This window comes from Pleurodeles waltl, chromosome 1_2 (genome assembly GCF_031143425.1).
Source record: "Pleurodeles waltl isolate 20211129_DDA chromosome 1_2, aPleWal1.hap1.20221129, whole genome shotgun sequence".
Classification (NCBI taxonomy): Eukaryota; Metazoa; Chordata; class Amphibia; order Caudata; family Salamandridae; genus Pleurodeles; species Pleurodeles waltl.
In genome coordinates, this window is record NC_090437.1 from 405,241,187 (window position 1) to 405,260,153 (window position 18,967).

Consider the following 18,967-nt stretch of genomic DNA (forward strand, 5'->3'; position numbering starts at 1 on the left):
TGTTCCTGATCTTCTTGAGAACTCTGTGCAAGAGTGGTACTGGCGAAAAGGTGTATAGGATGCAGGTGCATCACTTGAAATGAAAAGCATCTCTGAGTGAAAGCTGACTTGGAATTCTAGAGCGTGCAAAACTGCTGACACTCCCAGTTCTCGGCAGAAGCAAACAGATCTAACTAAGGATCTCCCCACTCTTGGAGGAGACCTTGCACCTCCTCCATAAGAAGACTCCATTCATGATCTGCTAGGCATCTACGGCTGAGTTAAATTTTTATTGTGTTCAGAGAGACCACCAAGAGTTGAACCACTAAAGATATGTCCTGCTGTTTCAGCCATGTCTAGAGAGGCAAAGCTTCTTGACAGAGGGTCCACAACACCACTCCGCCCTGTTTGTTACAATACCATATGGCAGTGGTGTTCTCTGTTAACACCTATCCTAGCCTTCCCTTGACTGACAGAAGAAACACTTTCAATGCCAACTGGACTACCCAAAAGTTCCAAAAGACTGGAGCCCAGATTTCTCCTGAGACCACAGTCCTTTGATCCCCACCTCTCCCAGGTTTTCATCCCAGCCCAGGTGTGACACATCTGTCACTATAGTCTGTTCTGGTTGGGGAAGGTACAGGAGTCTGCCACTAAACCAATCACAGTTCATCAGCCACCACTGCAGGTCTTTTGTGGGTCCCTCCAAGATTCGGCCATGTAGGAGAGATTACCCTGATGCTGCATCCAATTAAACCTTCAGGTCCCACTGCAGAGCCCATATATGACGACGGGCATGTGTCACAAGCAGGATGCAGGAGGCTATGAGGCCCAGAAAACTCAGTCAACTTCACCAAAATCCAGGATAGAGGCTGACACATCAGTATTGTAGCCTGAATATCCGGGACTTGCTGGTCAGGAGGATAGGCCTGGAACTGCATTGTTTCCAGAACAGCTCAGATGAAAGGTATCAACTGAGAGGGAGTAAGGTGTGACTTCAGAACATTGACAGTGAAACCCAGCAAGTGCAGAAGGTTTGCCATAGTCTTGAGGTGGGAGAAAACTGCCTGTTGCAAGCCTGCCTTCAACCGCCAATCATCAAGGTAGGGAAAGACTGGATCTCCAACCTCCGGAGGTCAGCTGCAACCACTGCCATTACCTTGGTGAACACTTGAGGGATGCAGGTAAGGGCAAAGGGCAGCACGACAAATTGAAAGTGCTCAACCCACCATGAACCTGCAGGTAATGCCTGTGGTCAGGTATGAGTGAGATGAGGAAATATGAGTCCTGCAAGTCCAGCTCTACCATCCAGTCTTCCGGGACCACGGCAGACTGGACTTGCATGAGCAGCTTGAATCTCTCCTTTTTCAAGTCTCAAAAAATCTTCGACAAAAAGTCAAAAAAGGGTCAGAGAAAAAATGACTGGGGATAGTCCTCTTCGGATCTGCACTGACTGGCACGGAAAGAAAAGAACTGATGTTTTTTTCAGACACTAGCCGCAAGTGAAGTGAACTGCTGGTTTCACTGTGGCCCGAGACCAGCAGCCACAGATTTTTTGTCGTACTTTGAGGAACATAGACCTTTGTGGTCATAGACACCCCACCATATTCATGGACCAAGGGGTGGCCCCAAGGTGACCCCTGACGACTGGATCAGCAACCTCAGGATCGCCAAGGTCCTGCATTCCTTGCATCAGGACCACTCCACTGGAGTTTATGGGAGTTGGTCCATAGATCCTGGGCTGAAGACTACTTTGACTGTAATGTAACTAAGCCTTATGGGTCCCACGTGACTTGCTCTTGCCAGAGTTTATCACCCAGAGTGGGCCACAGCCAGGAACACAACTTTCTAAAAAGTTTTCAAAAGTTTCCAAAGCAGCCACTAACTGTGGTAGATGCCAACGCCTGCTTCCATTTTTTTTTAAAAAGCTGTGATTTACTATTTACTTAAAAAATCATATCTCCGTAACCCTTCTGTATATGTTGTTTGTTTTGGTGCCTAAAATCCATAAAAATAAGATCTGTTTTGATACATTTGTGTCAGGGTTGCTTTGAGTCACGTTTTGTTCTTATTCAATAGTATGGTACTTCTAAATGGTTTGCACTTGTTCCTTTGAGAACGCCTGAACTGCTCAAAGCCACAGCTGCTCAAGGTTGAGCTAAGGTTTTCACAAATGAGCCCGACTTGACCCAAGACAGGTTTGTTAGTTTATTACATGGTGAAGTAGCACAACTAAATTATATAATAAACCCCGTTTCCTCACATTGAGGACATCTGAATAAAATCAGTCTGTAACTAGAGAAAATGTAGCTAACTTAGTTCGTAGAAAGTAAACTGTAAACCCTCACCAAGAAGCGAAAAGCGATGACTCTGTTACTCACAGACTACATTCACAAAACCTGCCATCCTCAAACAAATAAAGCCAGCAGTCAGAAAGAGATGCTGTCATAACTAGCTCAAGGAGATTCTCATGGAACAAATTCAATACACGGAGTAAAGAAAATACATTTATAATGCCAGAACACAACTCAATACATTACAAAGAAGTAATTTGGAACTCAGACAGAATAAAGCACATTTTTTAGAATGACAAAAATCTACTCTATGAGTCAAGATTTACATCAACACAATTTATAGCAAATATAAGAAATGCACTAAAACTAGCAAATCTGAGCAGAAAGACTAATCTACCACACTCACATAGCACACACTAACCGCAAGATCCGTAGGAGACAGCAACAAACATTCTAAAATAAAAAATACAAAAGTACACATGTGTATAATACCTTGTGATGGATGCTTGCAAATCCAGTACTTTCTTGGTCTCTAGATTTAATGCTGGAGCGCACTGTTCCTCCTTGTAATGAGGGTTGACCTTCACATGTGGGCTTCCCCTGCAAAGAACAAATACACTCAGGTTACACATAAAATAAATAAAGTTTCAAACCATGTAGGTGATTATCCCAATCCTTAAATGTTCCATTATCAATACTGCTAAAATAAAAACCAATATTATTTGTCAACAAGAGTTAGAAATTGGGTTTCTGGTTGGGATGGGTACGCACCTAAGCCAGCAGAACCCAGCAACTCTAGTCATGATGATGGAGTTACACACTCAAGTTTATCCCGGCTCATTCCCTTGGTAGCTTTGCACGAGCAGTCAGGCCTATCCCAGAGGCAATGTGTAAATCGATTGCACAACACATGAGACTCACTATCCCCACCACAAAGTAAACACAAAACCAAGTTATATAAAAATAAACTGTATTGTACACAACATCATTAGACCAAACACAACATGGCAGTAATACCCTTCTACCCAAGATGTTGTCAGAACATTACACAGTACTGTTACTCTAAAAAAACAGCAGTTGTCACATATAACACACAGGTTACTCATTATTCTGCACCATAAGCAGTAGTCAGGGAAACATTCCAATAATAATGCACATATCATGATAAAAACATGTCATAAAATCCTCATAAATGCCCATCCCAGGAACATCAGGAAATGTATGGCAAGTAATAAAAACATATTAGCCTAAATGCATGGGTTATAGAAATAGCCTGAAATGCCACATTACCCGAAAACAGTGTGGGCAAAACAGGGATGTCCGTGTCCCAACTGTGGAGTCCTTCTGCTCCGGTTTCCACCCTGCTGCAATATGGGCTTAATTCTGGCAGGGCAGAGGACCTCTGTCAAGGGTCACCACCCGGCCTGCCACGTGTCTTCAATACCCCCCTTTGATGGGGGGGGAATCTCCGCCGAGGTCGCCACCCCACCTGCGAACCAAAAATGTGTGGAGGGGGCCTTTGAGAAGGCTTCCTCCTTGCCCGTGCACCTCACAACCGCTGCAGGGGCACAACAGCAACAGGGGCCCCTGTGAACACAAAAGGGACCAGGCGGCACGGGGGGCCTTCGATGAGGCTTCCGCCCCACCGGTGGAGCAGGGGGTCTCTGATAAGGTTTCCAATCCTCTCAAGCAACACCCGACGTGGTGCGTGGGCTGCAGCAGTAAAATCAGGCAACAGTAAGTGCCAGCTGGTGCCTCGGGAGCGCTTCTTACAGCACACTTTCCCCAGGGGGCACCTTTAGGAGTGCGAACGCTCCATTCTTCACTTTGCTGTGCCCCGGGGGCACAGAACACAGAACACTTTGGACCCCTTCGACGATCTCCAAGTACCCAGGTCACAGTGATGATTTCTGCTCACAGAAACCACAGCAGGCGCTCTCCAGGAGACAAAAGCCACGAAAGCAGTCAGGCTTAACTGAGAGGCAATGAGTAAAGTATTTATGCAGTACACAAACGGTAATACAGTGAAAGCATAACACAAGGCAAATCCCACACCAATTTAAGAAGCATGTTGTGCTCCTATAGCTCACAACAGGACGTCAGTCAGCCAACCCTTGGAGTCACTCAGGCAGCCTGGGATGAAGGGACCAGGTCCAGTCTTCCTTCACAGACAGCAGGGCAGACCTCAGGTAGCAGGGCAGTGATCAGGTAGCAGGGCAGTCCTTTTTCTGTAGTATCCAAAGGTCCAAGCGTTTACTTAAGATTGGGTCTGAGGGGCTCCTTTTTAGGGTCGAGCCTGCGTAGCATGCGCTTGCGCATACGTATTGCTTGTGAGACGCTGTAGTAGTTAGAAAAGGGCTCAGAGCCCCGCCCATGTCACGTCAGTGTCTTTCATTGGTTCATGGGCTTTCCTTTTAACATCTGCTTGATTTCATTAGTGGAAGGCATGCATAGGTCATGCCTTTTTCGGTGGTTAGCCCTTCTCGAGCGCATCGACCAAGTACTGAAAACATACAAGGCTTGCTGTTTCCCGTCCAGTTTGTGGACTACTTTTTCTCTTTTTTTCGCAGAGCGATCTCGCTTGTTTAGCAGCGCGATCTCGCTTGTTTAGCAGCGCGATCGCGCTCGTTTTTTTTCCCACTTAATGAGGCAAGAAAAGTCCGGTTGGGAGATTACAACTGCTAACAACTCTAACTCTGAGAAATGCGAGACACGTTGCATTGCAAATACTTGTTATACCTGGTGCCCACATTGAGAAGGAAGAAACTTCAGGAGTCCTCTACATACAGAAGTGTCTAGAATTTCCTGCCTCCCTGCTCTGGTCCCAGTCGGTCTAAATAGACAGACTAGTGTGAAGCTGAGGCAGTGTCTTTGAAGAATAAGTGGGACAGGAGACAACTATGTCCCTCTCACCAAGTCAGGATGGTGCATTCTGCCAACCACCAGACCCCATTGTTGTATGGCTGTCTGGGGGGAATACAAAAAAGGCCAACTGCTAACTACATCAAGTCATGTAACCCAGAAAACAGGCTGCAGGCAATAAATGGTAAGGACAAGAAAATGCCAACTTCCTAAAAGTGGCTGTTTCAGAATTATGACTTAATATCTGACTGCACCATTAAAGAGGCTTTTAAATTACAATTCCTCAGACAAACATAATAATTTTACCTGCTCCCAAACAAAGGTTATCACTTATTAAATTTAATAAGGTAACCTAATGTTATCCTATTTGAAAGGTATGCCTTGCAATAGTGGAAAAAAACAGATTTGGGAGTTTTTCACTACCAGGACATGTAACACTTAAAAATACATGCGCAGCTAGGTTTGACATTTATTAAAAAGGAAGGCTGAAACCTGGCAAAAAAGGTGTATTTTAACAGGTTGAAATGCCCATTTAAAACTGCACACAGACGGCAAAGGCAGGCCTGAGGCATGTTTAAAAAAGGCTACTTAAGTGGGTTGAACAATGAGTGCTGCAGGCCCAGTAATAGCATTTAATTTATAGGCCCTGGGTACATGTAGTACCACTTTAATAGGGAGTTGGAAGTAAATTAAATGTGCCAATTGGGTAGAGGCCAATTGTATCATGTTTTAGGGAGAAAGCACAACCATTTTAGCACTTATTAGCAGTGGTAAAATGCAGAGCCCTAAAGCCAACAAAACAGAAAAACAAGAGGTGAAGGCACAACGTTTGGAGGTGATCCTGCAGAGGGGACCAAGTCCAAAACAGGTATTTTTATTTTTAACATGGTTGGCACTGAGGGTGTTTGAGAGGGGCTACAAAATGAGGACAGGTTGGTGATATTCAGCAGGTGACTGCAAAGCACAGGATGAAAGTTGTGTGTGAAGAAGACAGCCACAGCTTAACCAAAGGGAGCTTTGAACTGGTTTCTGCTCTTGTCCGCACTGTTTGAATATTTCAACAAACCTAAGTTAATTGGCCTCGGCATGGCGTGCATTTAATTTTTCATTAGCAATAAGCACTCACAAATGAAAAGTCCCAACCTCAAGCATTCTACCATGCATCAATTACAGAGACCAACCCCTTTGGAGGACCGCCTATTTACCCCTCAAGAGCTGGTACATTATCAGGATGAACAAAAAGCGCGGGGTTGGTCCATGGGACTTGGATATGCACTCTAGTATAACACGCCCTTATGTGCAGGATGAAATTTCTATGAGAAACAAAGCTGAGAAGGCTTAAGTTTAAAAAAAAAAGTTAAGGCCTGATAAGACAAGCCTATCTTTTTAAGTGTGGAGTTCTCTGCACGATTGCGAAGTCTCCGCAGTCATAAAGTTACTATTAAATTGCAGTTTATGAATGCTGAAAAATAGTAAATTTACATCTAAGGTTAAGTTTACCTTTGTTACTCAAGCCCTTATGTATGAAGTATAATTTAGAAAGCAATCCTATCGCTATAGCCATTTACATAAAACACTTAAAATGCAAGCGGAACAAAGCCATATGAAAAAGATCGCACTTTTCAGATTATTATTTAAATTACCATGGAAGTGTTAACATACAAAGAGAAACAACAAAGGCTTTATGGGTTAAAAAGATAAAGTTTTCATACACTCCACCATTCCCTAAAGAAGGCCTGCTGCATCAAAACATCCCATGATGAAGCCAAGCTTGAAATCCACAAATTATGTTAACAGCATAACAGTAAACAAATCTAAGAAATATTAATAAATTGTTCTTTTTTTTTTATTAATTTGAAAAGATAAGTGAAATTTCACCAAACCTAGCTTCTTACTTCTATAAGAAGTGTGACCTCACTAAAAGCGGACTTTCAATTTCCTTCAAGTTGGTTATCAGCAGTGTTTTTCTTTTTATTCGTCATCCAAAGCCTTGTGTAAGTGACAAAAGGCAAAATGGTAACTACCCACTCAAATGTGGTTCCTCAGATTCGTGCTAATGCACACAACTGCATAAAATCTCCAAAAACTCAATTTTACTGTCCAAAATATTTTAATCGAGTTTAATAATGTAACAAGGAGACGGACAAAAAAATAACAGTAAAATAGTCATCTAAGAATATATCTGATCCAAATTAGGATTATATTAAGACCATAAATTATAAACCTGAAACCATTTGTAGGGCTACCTACACTATCTTTTAGTAACAAAATTAGCTAATCTTAATCATAAATTCCAGAGTGTACCAAATAAAACATGTAATAGAGTGCCTTCTTATTCTTATTAAAAGAAATATAATATTAATGTAAATTGACATTCAAATAGTATCTGTTTCAAGGAACCGAATTTACAATCGCAGCAATCAGGTTTGTCAATTTGTTTTACATTATATAACTTAAGAGAAGTCCAATAACAATTGTTAAATATGACATAATTGGCCTAACATATACATGACAGAAGCCAATTAGAAATACCTCACAGACAGATTTTATTTTTAGATTTGCATAGATTAAAATGGGATTCTACAATTCATTCACTTTTAATAATTTAAGAGTTTCCATAAATCATGTTTTATAGGTTTTAGAAGCAATATGCCCAGATAAACTATGTATACCAGAAAACAACTCCATACCCGAACACTGAGGATCTGGAACAGAACCACTGTAAATATTGCACATAGCATTGCGCAATATAACATACCCTTGATATTTGTTAACAGGAATCAGAAATTTAACTTGCAAATCAGAAAAAGCCAAACACATATTACTATGGCAAATGTCTGAAATACAAAATATACCAGCATGGATCCATTTTTCCTAAGAAGAGATCGGGTATTCAGTTCAATAAAGGGATTATTTCATAAAGATATCTTTTTAGAAGATCTGTAGTAAAAAATTGCTTCCAAAGGAAATGGTGCTATTATATTACTTTAAATTAAAACTTATGTTGGTGTTAGTTGAGGATCCAGATTAGAGAACCGATTGACACTTTTGCGCTGCTAGAAAGGAAAAATTATATTTCTTAATGTCTAGGATACCAAATCTTCCTTCTAATTTTGAAGTTTGGAGAGATCTGTATTTAATCCTCTGGACCTTATTATTCCAAATAAAGTGAATACGATGTTTATTAATGGTGTTAAACAAAGATATAGGAAAAGTAACCAGTAACATTGACAATACATATAGCACTTGAGGAGCTATTACCATTTTAATTGCTTCGATTTTCCTCCACTAAGTTAAGCTGAGGGAAGACCATTTGTCGAATTCAGCCATAATTTTAGTCAATGTTTTACAATTGAAATCAACCGTAATTTTTTATTGTAATAAATAAATACCAAGACACTTAAGATCTGCAGTATTACATATAATATCAGTGCCATATAACATATTCACAGTACAGAATATGTTTAAAAGAAAACATTCAGTTTTATTGACATATAAAGTATATTCTGATACTACTGCATAACCATCAATAATATTTAATACCAGTGGTATAGTATATACAGAGTTCTTAATATAAAGTAAGACGGATAAAGGACATCCTTACTTAGTACCTTTGAAAAGGAGAAAAGGTGAAGAAATAATGGCAATAATAAAAATGGTGGGTGAGAATGAACAATGCAGCACTTTAACCATTGAGATGAATTGTGGTATCAACATTTTAGCATAGTTCTACATAGACATTTCCCACTAACTTATAAAAAAGCTTTTTCAGCATTTAAAGTTAATAATCCTATGGGACATTTACATTTCTTAAGAGAAGCAAAAACATAAAGTAATGCAGTAAAATGTGAAACTAATCTACCTTTTAGAAACCCAGATTCATCAGGATGAATAATATGGTTCAGAATTGGATAAAGTCTATTTACTAGAATTGTAGCATACATTTCTCAGTTATGATTAATGAGTGAGTTGGGGCAATAATTAGGGATTAAGGTGGAATCCTTATCTGGTTTAGGAAGAACGATAATTGTTGCTTCTTTAAAAGATCCTTCCACAGAAGCTTTAGTTGCAAAGGCATAAAATAAAAATAGCAGTGGAGGAGAAAGTTGCTTTGTAAAAGTTTTATAAAATTCTGCTGGTACACCATCAGGACTGGGGGTTTTCTGGTTCTAATGACATTGTAAAAGCACCATCAATAATATATTTTTCAGAGTGAAATAAGGATGGTAAGTTTCAATGGAATAAGAATTTATCTAAGGGGTATCTGGTATAACATGAGGTTTACTATAAAGTTTTGAATACCATTTCTGAAATTGTGTGTCTATTTCTGTGGCAGAGAGAAGTAAATGCCCATCGGGACTTCTCATAGCATGTATCTGGTTCTTATCTTTCTTGATACGCAAGTAACTGGCAAAAGAGTAACCAGATTTGTTTGCATTTAATTGGGAAATGACTTTCTATTAATACATAGAAACACTTGCTCTGTTACTAGGCATAGTACTATATTCATACCTTACATTTTGTAATTGGGTTTTAACTGCAAATGATAAGAACATATTTCATCTTTGGAAATTCTAATTTATTAAGGTTTAAGTTGAATATTTTATTTTCATGTGCCATGATAGAAATAGTAACCCCACTAATGTACACCTTAAAAGCATTCCAATGAGCAATGTTAGAGGAATCCTCAGAATGATTATTTTATAAGTATTTAGAAATAGCAGACAGTACCTTATATTGATTGCATCAGATAATATAATATTAGTATTCATTTTCTCCATCTGAGGTTATGTTTGGCAATATCCTCAAGCGTTAAGGAGAATGAAATTAGGGCATGGTCTGAAATAGTTATGGGTTTTGTTTTAGGATCAGAAGTGCCATGGCATAAATTCCTGGACGAGAGTAAGTAGTCAATACGAGAACATGACGGATGCGCATTTAAACAGAAAGTAAAATCCTTATCAGTGGGATAAGTGATCCTCTAATGATCATTTAACTTAGTATTCACCAGGAATGCTTTAAATATGGCATAACATTGTGGAGAATGAAACTTAACAGTTGAAAGTCTATCTAAAAGTGGATTAGAAATAATGTTAGAGTATCCTCCTAAAATAAGAGTTACATTTCTAACAGTTACACTTTCTGAAGAAGCAGATTTCCAAAAATTAGGATCATCTTGTGCAGGAGCATAAACAAATAAATGAACAGGGTATTTGGTCAATTAGTGCTTGAACATACACATATCCACCATCATGTTTACAATTTAAAATGGTAACTATTAGCTTAGCTTACAAAAGAAAAAAATCACCACCCCACTTTTATGCCCCTGTGCAGGTGATGAAACTAGAGTGTCAACCCACGATTTTGTCATATAAGCCAAAACAGTATTATCAATGTAAGTTTCTTTTAGAAACCACTTATCCACTTTACATTTATGTAAATTATCTAATATCATCCTCCTTACTGGATGACGGCGACCATTAACTTTTGAAGAGGCAATTTTCAATGTGCACCTATAAGCCAGTAAAAAAGAAATAGGAAAGGATATGAAAGGAAATAGAAGACAAGAACTAATTATGTGGAGTACATAGATAAAGCAGCCTATGAAATTTGCAAACCAAACAAACAAGACAGATATGACAGTTATAATCCTAAGGGAAGAAAACACTAAATGAAACATTGAGACAGAGAAGTTACAATTCAAATTAGAGAGAGAGCCATGGTACCTGCTAAAGAAACGAAGATTACTACAAAAGCGAAATTGCTGAATCTAATGTGTCAAGTGAGGAAGTTTGAAAATCCATCACAATTAGAGCATGTACATCCAAACAGGCAATCAAATCTGCAGCTGAAGAAACAGACTTGGCTATATAATTTTCCATATTCTCTAGACTGATGGATCAAACAGTTCATATTTATGAGCCGACGTAGTAGATCAGAACATTTCTTACGTAATACAATAGTTTCCTTAGCAAAGTCCTGAGATACATATATTGTATTGCCTTCGATCCTTCAGGCTGGTAGCTCCCGGACTGCTTTAGGTATCCTTAAGAGGCGATGATGATAACACTTTGAATAGAACTTGCTGTAGTTTATATTGGCTAGGTTTACTGTGTGAAGGTATCCCATGAGCTTTATCTATTTCAAACCTCTCTGACTGTTTTAATTTCAATAGGGGCAGTAACCCATTTTTCCAAAAAGGATCTGCAATCCTGACCTGCTATACTATCAGATAAGGTCAAGATGCACAAGTTATATTGGTGATTTTTATTTTCCAAATCCAACAGCATCTTTTTCATAGGTGTGATGTGTATAACTTCAGATGTCAAATGTGCAATTGCAGAGACTTTCACTGAAACACCTGCTAAGTTTCTCTGGGAATGGGTATAATAACATAGCAAATCGCATCACTGTTACTACGAATAGTCTGAACTTCTTCCAGAATTTTTGCCATTGGCTCCTCTTGTGACTCAATTGATTAAGACTTAGCAGGTGGTGGTGAAATAGCTTGCTTCCTTTTGTGAGAGTTATGGAATGTGGCTTTCATGTCTGAATTGGACATATTTAAACCGTGTTAGAAAAGCCAGTGTCTAAATTTGATATGAAATGCAGCAGTACTACTTACAACTGACCGCCAAACAAAAGTTTTAAGCTACTTGCATTGTATAGAAGACATAGTACGCTTTTAAGAACTGAAAAGTGTATAAAAGGTAGCACCTTTATGAGAACCAAAAGGAGTAATAAAGTGAAGCTCCTCTCCTCAAGCTATCCCTCCTCCAATATAGTCTCCTGACAGGATTTGCAGTCCAGAGGAAACTTCCTTCTCAGCCAAGAAAACCAGATGGAACATCAACAGGCTGTATAGAGGAACTCTGCCTTTATAGAATCCACCATTGAAATGCCAAAACCGCTGTGATACAGCATCTAAAAATAGACTTATGAGCAGGCGAGGACCTAGCACACAGCATCCCGCCGTCTTGGGAGCGCACTAACACTCCTAAAAAAACACGGTTTTAATCAGTGTAGTTGTGTCTTGTTGCAAGACCTGACACCATCATCTTTAGTGAACGGGGATCTCACCTGTAGCCACTGTCAAAGTCCAATGCCATAGAGACGACACAAGCATATAGAGTTAACACGGCCAAGAAAACAAAAATTGGTTTTAAGCTTTCCAGAAGGGTGCAATTCAAATATCTTTCTTCATGTTGAGAGAAAAAAGTGAGTATTCTCTTTCAGTAGATACATTTCTCAATTTCCAGTAATTAGTACTGCAGACGCTTATTTTCACCTGCCTTTGTTCCTGTCACTAAAACACACGGGGGGAATTACAGCCTGCCTCACAATCGCTTCCATTTCTTTCATGCTAAATGTATGATGCATCCTAGGGTCTCATTTCGCAAGCGCACCCTGGGTTTATAAACACAAAGCAAAAATGAGAGGCTGTGTCAAGCAACGCTGAGGAGAACCACTCTAGAGAATCACATGTCCGAAGGACTTTTTCTGCTTAAATGAATTTTGTTTGTTCTCCAGTGATTTGGAAGGGCATTAAGAGGAATGTCTCGTCTGACGGGGGAGGCTTAAAATATCTGTTTTTGTTCATGACTGCTGACACAACATTTTTTTCTTCAGACTGGATTTGAATGTCTACTTCAATCCTCTGTGCTCAAGTCTTCATTATGAAAATCAGGCAAATGCCCAACAGGTTACTACTAAAGTGTTAGAGGTGGTCTAGTGGTTACACTGCCATTCTTGTCGCCTTGGGGCTGGGATTCCAATCATTTCTAACTTTGACACTTAAAAAAACAAAACAAAAAAAAAATATCAGACTTTGGCAAAACCAATAAATCTGTCATTCACTGGTGCATTTTTTTTAATGAAAGACTATGCCACAAATTAAAAGGGAGAAAATACATGCAGCCAAATAAATGTGGCTGCAAAAGAAAAATCATTGAGTTGGCCACTTTGCTAGTGATTTTATTTAAACCTTTAAGTTGTGCTGTGCGTGATATTTTTTTGTCAGGAACATAAGAATAGATTCTCATTAAGCCAAGCACTCTGGGAGCCTTGAGCCCGTGCACGCCTGGTGCACGATAGGCCAAGGAAGCACCTGGACCAAGACAGCGACCTTTCACGCCGCAAAATAACCGCCTAGTCCTGGATCAACTTGGTGGGGCCTAGGGCTCAGAGGCCATGAGAATAAGATCACAAGACTAGGGCTGGTGGCTCGGATGTGTTGGCAGGACCTGCCACTACTAGCTCGCCGGCTGTGCAGCGGCCCCTGGCCTCAATGTGTTCCACTTCTCTGCGAGGAACTAACGGGGAGGACAGCATAGAGTCCATCTCGCCCACTACACTTGCTATAGGCCACGTCAGAAGGTAAACTCTGGGACTGCTCATGCCCCCCCTTGTCACACTATGATAGGGGTGAGGCAGGTCCCACTCCGGCTTGCTGTTGCCCACTATGGAAATGCAGCGGCCAGGTCGCAAAGAACTACACTGGCACCCTACTAACAGACCCCATGCACTCCTGGGCAAATAATAATAGCCAATAGATGCCTTCCTGTACCCCTGGGGCCACATCAACCACCAGCACCGGCACTGAGGCTTAACATAAAGCACCTTGCTTAGTCCATGGCCACGGGCTCAGCAAATTCCTGGGCACAGTATGCCATCCCTCTACACGCGCAGTACCTCGCTTTGTAGGTGTGCACAACTCTGGACCTGCTGAGAATGGGACACAAGGGCAGCCAGGGCCTTCCCCATAGAAACCAAGCTGTGACATCGCTCCAGGTGTCACAATGAGTACACCCTGACACACTACATCGGCACCTGCATACTGATGCCAAATTTAACCAAATAGCTGAACCTATTACAATCACCAAACAAGATCTCAGTTCCAAAGTAGACATAGTAGGGGCTGAACTGGGACTATTACGGGCTGACCGGCAGAAGCTGACAGGTAGAATCATGTAAGTGGAAAAAGAAGTCACGGATATTCATCCTAATGTCCAGGACCTGGAAGGACAGGTGCGATCCATCAGTACAAGTCTGCGAACCAGAAACTAGAGCTGAGGGCTCGGAAGGGCCATAGCACCATAACAACCTCTGCATTGTGGGCTTCCCGGAGGGTGTAGACCTGACATTATATTTTGAACAATGATCACTGCAAAAGACCGCTCCAGATTAATTATTCAATCACTTCCTCGTGGAACACGCTCACAGGGTTCAGCCCATCGCCCTCTACCAGGATCACCCCTGAGGTCTGTGGTAGCCCGCATCCTGAATAACAGAGATAAAGATACTCTCCTGCAAGCAGCCAGAGCAGCGTCACCACTTTATCACTAGCACCAGTGTATACATTTTCCCGGACTACACCATATCGGTGCAACGTCACAGGGCGTCCTTCCTCAGAGTAAAACGCAAACTGCAACAGACAGGCCTACACTATTCGCTACTCTTCCCAGCGAAACTGAAGGTCATGGCCAGAAAACAGAAGCTTTTTATTCATGGGACAAACGAATGTCTGGGACTGGGTCAAACAGCATAGCTATGAGGCGTTGCCGCCCTCTTCACCGAAGCAATAATGCTGAGGTGCTAAAACTACAAACAGAAAACGATGGGAAACACACAATCAAAATGCCCCTGTACAGGGGGCACCTACACTGGAACAGGCCAATGAAGACCAGACACATGCCCTGACTACAGCGGTTTCCCTTTGGGCAGGTAGGCACTCAACACCAGACCCTGCTTTAGACAGTGACAGGGTTGAATTATTTCCACATGCTGTGATGGCAGTGTTACTTGGTAATTACTACCCACAGTGACGCCTCAAACAGCGGATGACCTTGTGTGAAGCCTTCCTTGAAGTGTTCATTTAAGCTAAATGCCAAATTGTCTCTCCCTGTGGTTGCGGGTAGGGGGAGGAGGGTATGAGAAAGTCCATTGTGTGTGAAAATTCAGACAACATGAGTTCTTCAGAACACTACGTACTCATTAGCTGTAACCTGTTCTACTACAGTGGTACACGGCATTAGTAAGCCTGGACACCCCCCCCCATCCCCACAATGTTTGATCCTAGATGCTACTTGTGCCTAAGGCAGCCCTCTACGGGTTGTATGTTTATTGTTTGGGCGGCTTCACGTTTCAAGGTTGCCTGGGGTTGGTAGATCAAGTTGTACAAGCCGTTCAACCTTTCAACTTTGTGATGCACTACCATGTTTTTTTCCAGGTCTGACAGGGACCCTAAAGCTCCCCAATACTGCTACTCTGGCGGGACAGGAGCCCTTAGAGGGACGGGACTTATATAGGCCGGACCAATGACCAAACTTAAGATTCTCACATGGAATGTCCAGGATATGGGCACCACTCAGAAACGACAAGTAGTAGAGCAGAACCTGCATCGTAGCTCTTTTACAGGAGACACCTGTAATGAAGGGAGAGGAGAAACTGTTACAAAAAAGGTGGAGGGGGCATTGCTTCTGCACTACATATTCAGGTTTCACACGCAGAACTTTAATCTGGATACACCCAGGGTCCCCTTTCACTTCTTAATTGCAAATATCGATCCAGACGCCAGGTATGTGTTCGTAGAGGGACGCATGTATGGTAAGGCAGTTTTACTAAGTAGCATATCCGCCCCCACCCCCCCACCGCCCCACCGCCAACACAGTACAGTCAGCCTTCTTCTCCCAGCTCACTACACTATTAGCATACCTGTCCAGCATCCGATGGGTATTGGGAGGTGACTGTGGACTTGACCTGCAATTGGACCGCTCATCCCCCCAACTCCCTGGCTCCCCAGTACTGTTAGATGCAACACTTTTCTCCCAGTGGCTTCAACATTAGCTGCTTCTTGACTGTTATAGAACTCTATACGGTCGATTTTTCATATTACTTGTCTGTGTTTGATTTACATGTGGCTGGATAGAATCCTATGTGATCCCGCTAATCATCTACCGGCAACAGGAGCTAAAGACCTGGTTAAGATCTTCTCAGTTCATAACCTGTTGCAGCTTTAACTAGAATGGGGCACTGACAGACCATCAGTTCCCTCCTAGAGGCTGCAGCCGGCCATTTTGGAAGACCAGGCATTTCAGGAGACAACAAACAACGCATTATTCCACTATTTTATGGACAGTTGGGGCACATCTAGTTCCAAGCTCACAGACTGGGAGGCCATGATACTGGTGATAAGCAGTCACTGTATCCGCAGAGTAGTGGGTACGAGGGCAACCTTACACAAAGACCTAATACGTACTGAAACACTGTTAAAAAACCTGGAGACAGTGGCTAGAGAGGTCCGTACAGCACAGGTAGCCCTGAATGCTGCACTAGCTACACTCACCCAGCTAGTGGAGCAATTACTGTGCACAGACATACCAGGCCAAAATGCACCCTGAAGGCGACAGGGCAGGCAATCTGCTGGCCCGGTTATTACGAAATGTTAACCCATAGTTAGGATAAAAATATCCCCCAACAGAGACTGTACTGCAAGAGGCCCAGATACATGACATTCACAATTCACCACCGCACACTCAATAACCCCCAATGAATGATCCAACAGGATAACATAAGACGTGTTTTTTGAGACAGTGGGCTCCCCACACGGACCTGTTTAGAGAAGGAAGACCTTAACTCCCCCACCATGATCCAAGAAATTAGGGGCTCGATCTGGGCCACCAATGAGACACCAGAACTATACGGGCTCCCCATAAATTTTTATAAGGCATACAAGCACCATCTTGCCACAAAGTTACTGGAGTTTTATCAGCTAGCATATGGAATGAGTTCCTACCACCCCCAGTGCGCAAATCCCTACTAGTCTCCCTACTTAAACCAGGAAAAGATCCTACAGACCTCGCCTCCTACCGCCCATTGTCCGTGTTAGGGTCAGACTACAAGATACTCAGCAATACCTAGGCCGGTTGACTATAGGGGGTTATGTCAAAACTTGAAACTAGTCCATTGGATCAGAACGGGTTAATCCCTAGGTCTACTACACTGAATATACGAAGACAATACAGTGTATTAGAATCAGCCCCTTCCTGCTGGCCATACACAGCATGTCTGGTATTGGATTTAGAAAAGGCATTCAGTAAGCTAGAATGGGAATACCTCTTCTTCACACTAAAAGCGTTTGGAATAATAGAGGGCAGTTCCCTGTGAAGAGAGGGACACAGCAGGGATGGCCAGTGCCCCCCTACTCTTTGTCCTAGCTATGTAACTCCTAGCTCAAACTACGTCAAGGTGGTAGAAGGGCAGACAAGGGCATCCCTCTTTTATGATTTTAGGGGGGCACCCATTCCTGGTTTACATCTGCAACATCCAAAACGGCATTGCACCAATCCAAAAGATACTTCAGGAATTCCACGCTGCTTTTGGCCTGAGAGTACACTGGACTAAGTCCTGTTTATTCTACCTCAATACCCTTTGCCCCCACAAGACCTTCTAATAGGTGGTCAAAAACTGAGATGGGAGCCCCGCATGTTATGATACTTGGGAATTAATGTTTATCATGACACACAAGACCTACTAGATTGTAACTTCACGAGGGCTGTATCACCAATGAAACTCTAGGTGGCCTTCTGCAGCACATTGACTCTAACAGTGCAAGGCAGTCTCTCTCTAGCTAAAATAGTAATGCTTACCCATCTTTTATATTTTTTCCAAAATCTGCTCATAAAAATACCAAGATCCACTTTCCATACACTGCACTCAACCTTGGGGTCTTTCCTTTGGATTAAGGGCTGCTGCCAAGTGGCGCTTAAAAACACTACAACTACCCATCACGAAAGGCGTACTGGGCGCCCCTAAGTTTGAGTACTACTATTTGGCAGCACAACTGCTGGAGGGGCACTACACCGATCAACTGGGCTCCATTGCTCGTGCACAAGCACGGTATGAAGTACAGCATGCTTTTTACCACAGGTGTGACTAGTACAAGGGGGCAAACAGATTATTCTGGATAGCATTTGAAAGCTAGTACCAAACATGCCACTGTACGCACCTGAAATTCCGCTGAGGTAGATTTCCACATTCTACGATATGCCCGGGGGAGGCAGGGATAAATGCCTGGATAGAGGCTGGAGTGGACAAGCTGGGAACTTTGCTCAGGGAGACGACTCGCTCCAGTCCTATGAACAGCTGTAGGAGGGCTGTGGACTTCCCGCAGGACACTTCCTAGCACATGCTCACTTATTAGCAGAGGCACTCCACCTCTGTGACAAAACAGATACAGAACCGGATCAACACTCTAAAACTCATGTACTAGACACAATGGGCGGAGGGCTCAGACTCGCCACTTGGTTCACCCGGGCATTTGCGCATGCAGTATGGGGCACTCTGGCGGCAACTCGCATGGACTGGAGAGGGATCTGGGCGAGGAACTCAGTAGCTATGAATGGGACAAAGTAAAAGAATACCCCAGGAAAGTATTGCATAATGCGAAATTTCAATATATCCAACATAACATTCTACACAGGGCCTACCTCACACTAGCCTCCCTCTCCTGCATGTTTGGCTCCTTGTCGACTGCTTGTGGTGCCAGCAAGCCGGGGCGGACATGGCACACATGTTCTGCACCTGTCTGGGGGCCATGGAATACTGGGCCTTGATCACAAATGAAATAGGGCATATAACTGTCCGCACTGCCTTGCACACAATGGAGAGTTCTTTGCATGGCCTCTTTTGCAGCTCACTGGCTGCTAGTGCTGAAATCAAGTTTATTGATCTTGCACTCATAATAGCACGCAGACTCATAGCTATGCATTGGAACGCTCCGGTGCTGCCTAGCATAATGCACTGGCGTGAGGCAACACTAATATGGGGACAAG

General features: G+C 42.4%; 1 protein-coding gene across 2 annotated transcripts in view; it reads right to left on the reverse strand.

The window, feature by feature from the left end:
• The window catches only part of RIC1 (RIC1 homolog, RAB6A GEF complex partner 1), a 673,031-nt gene that overhangs the window by 434,914 nt on the left and 219,150 nt on the right, over positions 1-18,967 (reverse strand). For both annotated transcript variants that reach the window (XM_069240247.1, XM_069240239.1), the window contains exon 4: positions 2,766-2,873. In XM_069240247.1, coding sequence (XP_069096348.1) covers positions 2,766-2,873 — 108 coding nt within the window. The remainder of the gene's footprint in view (positions 1-2,765; positions 2,874-18,967) is intronic.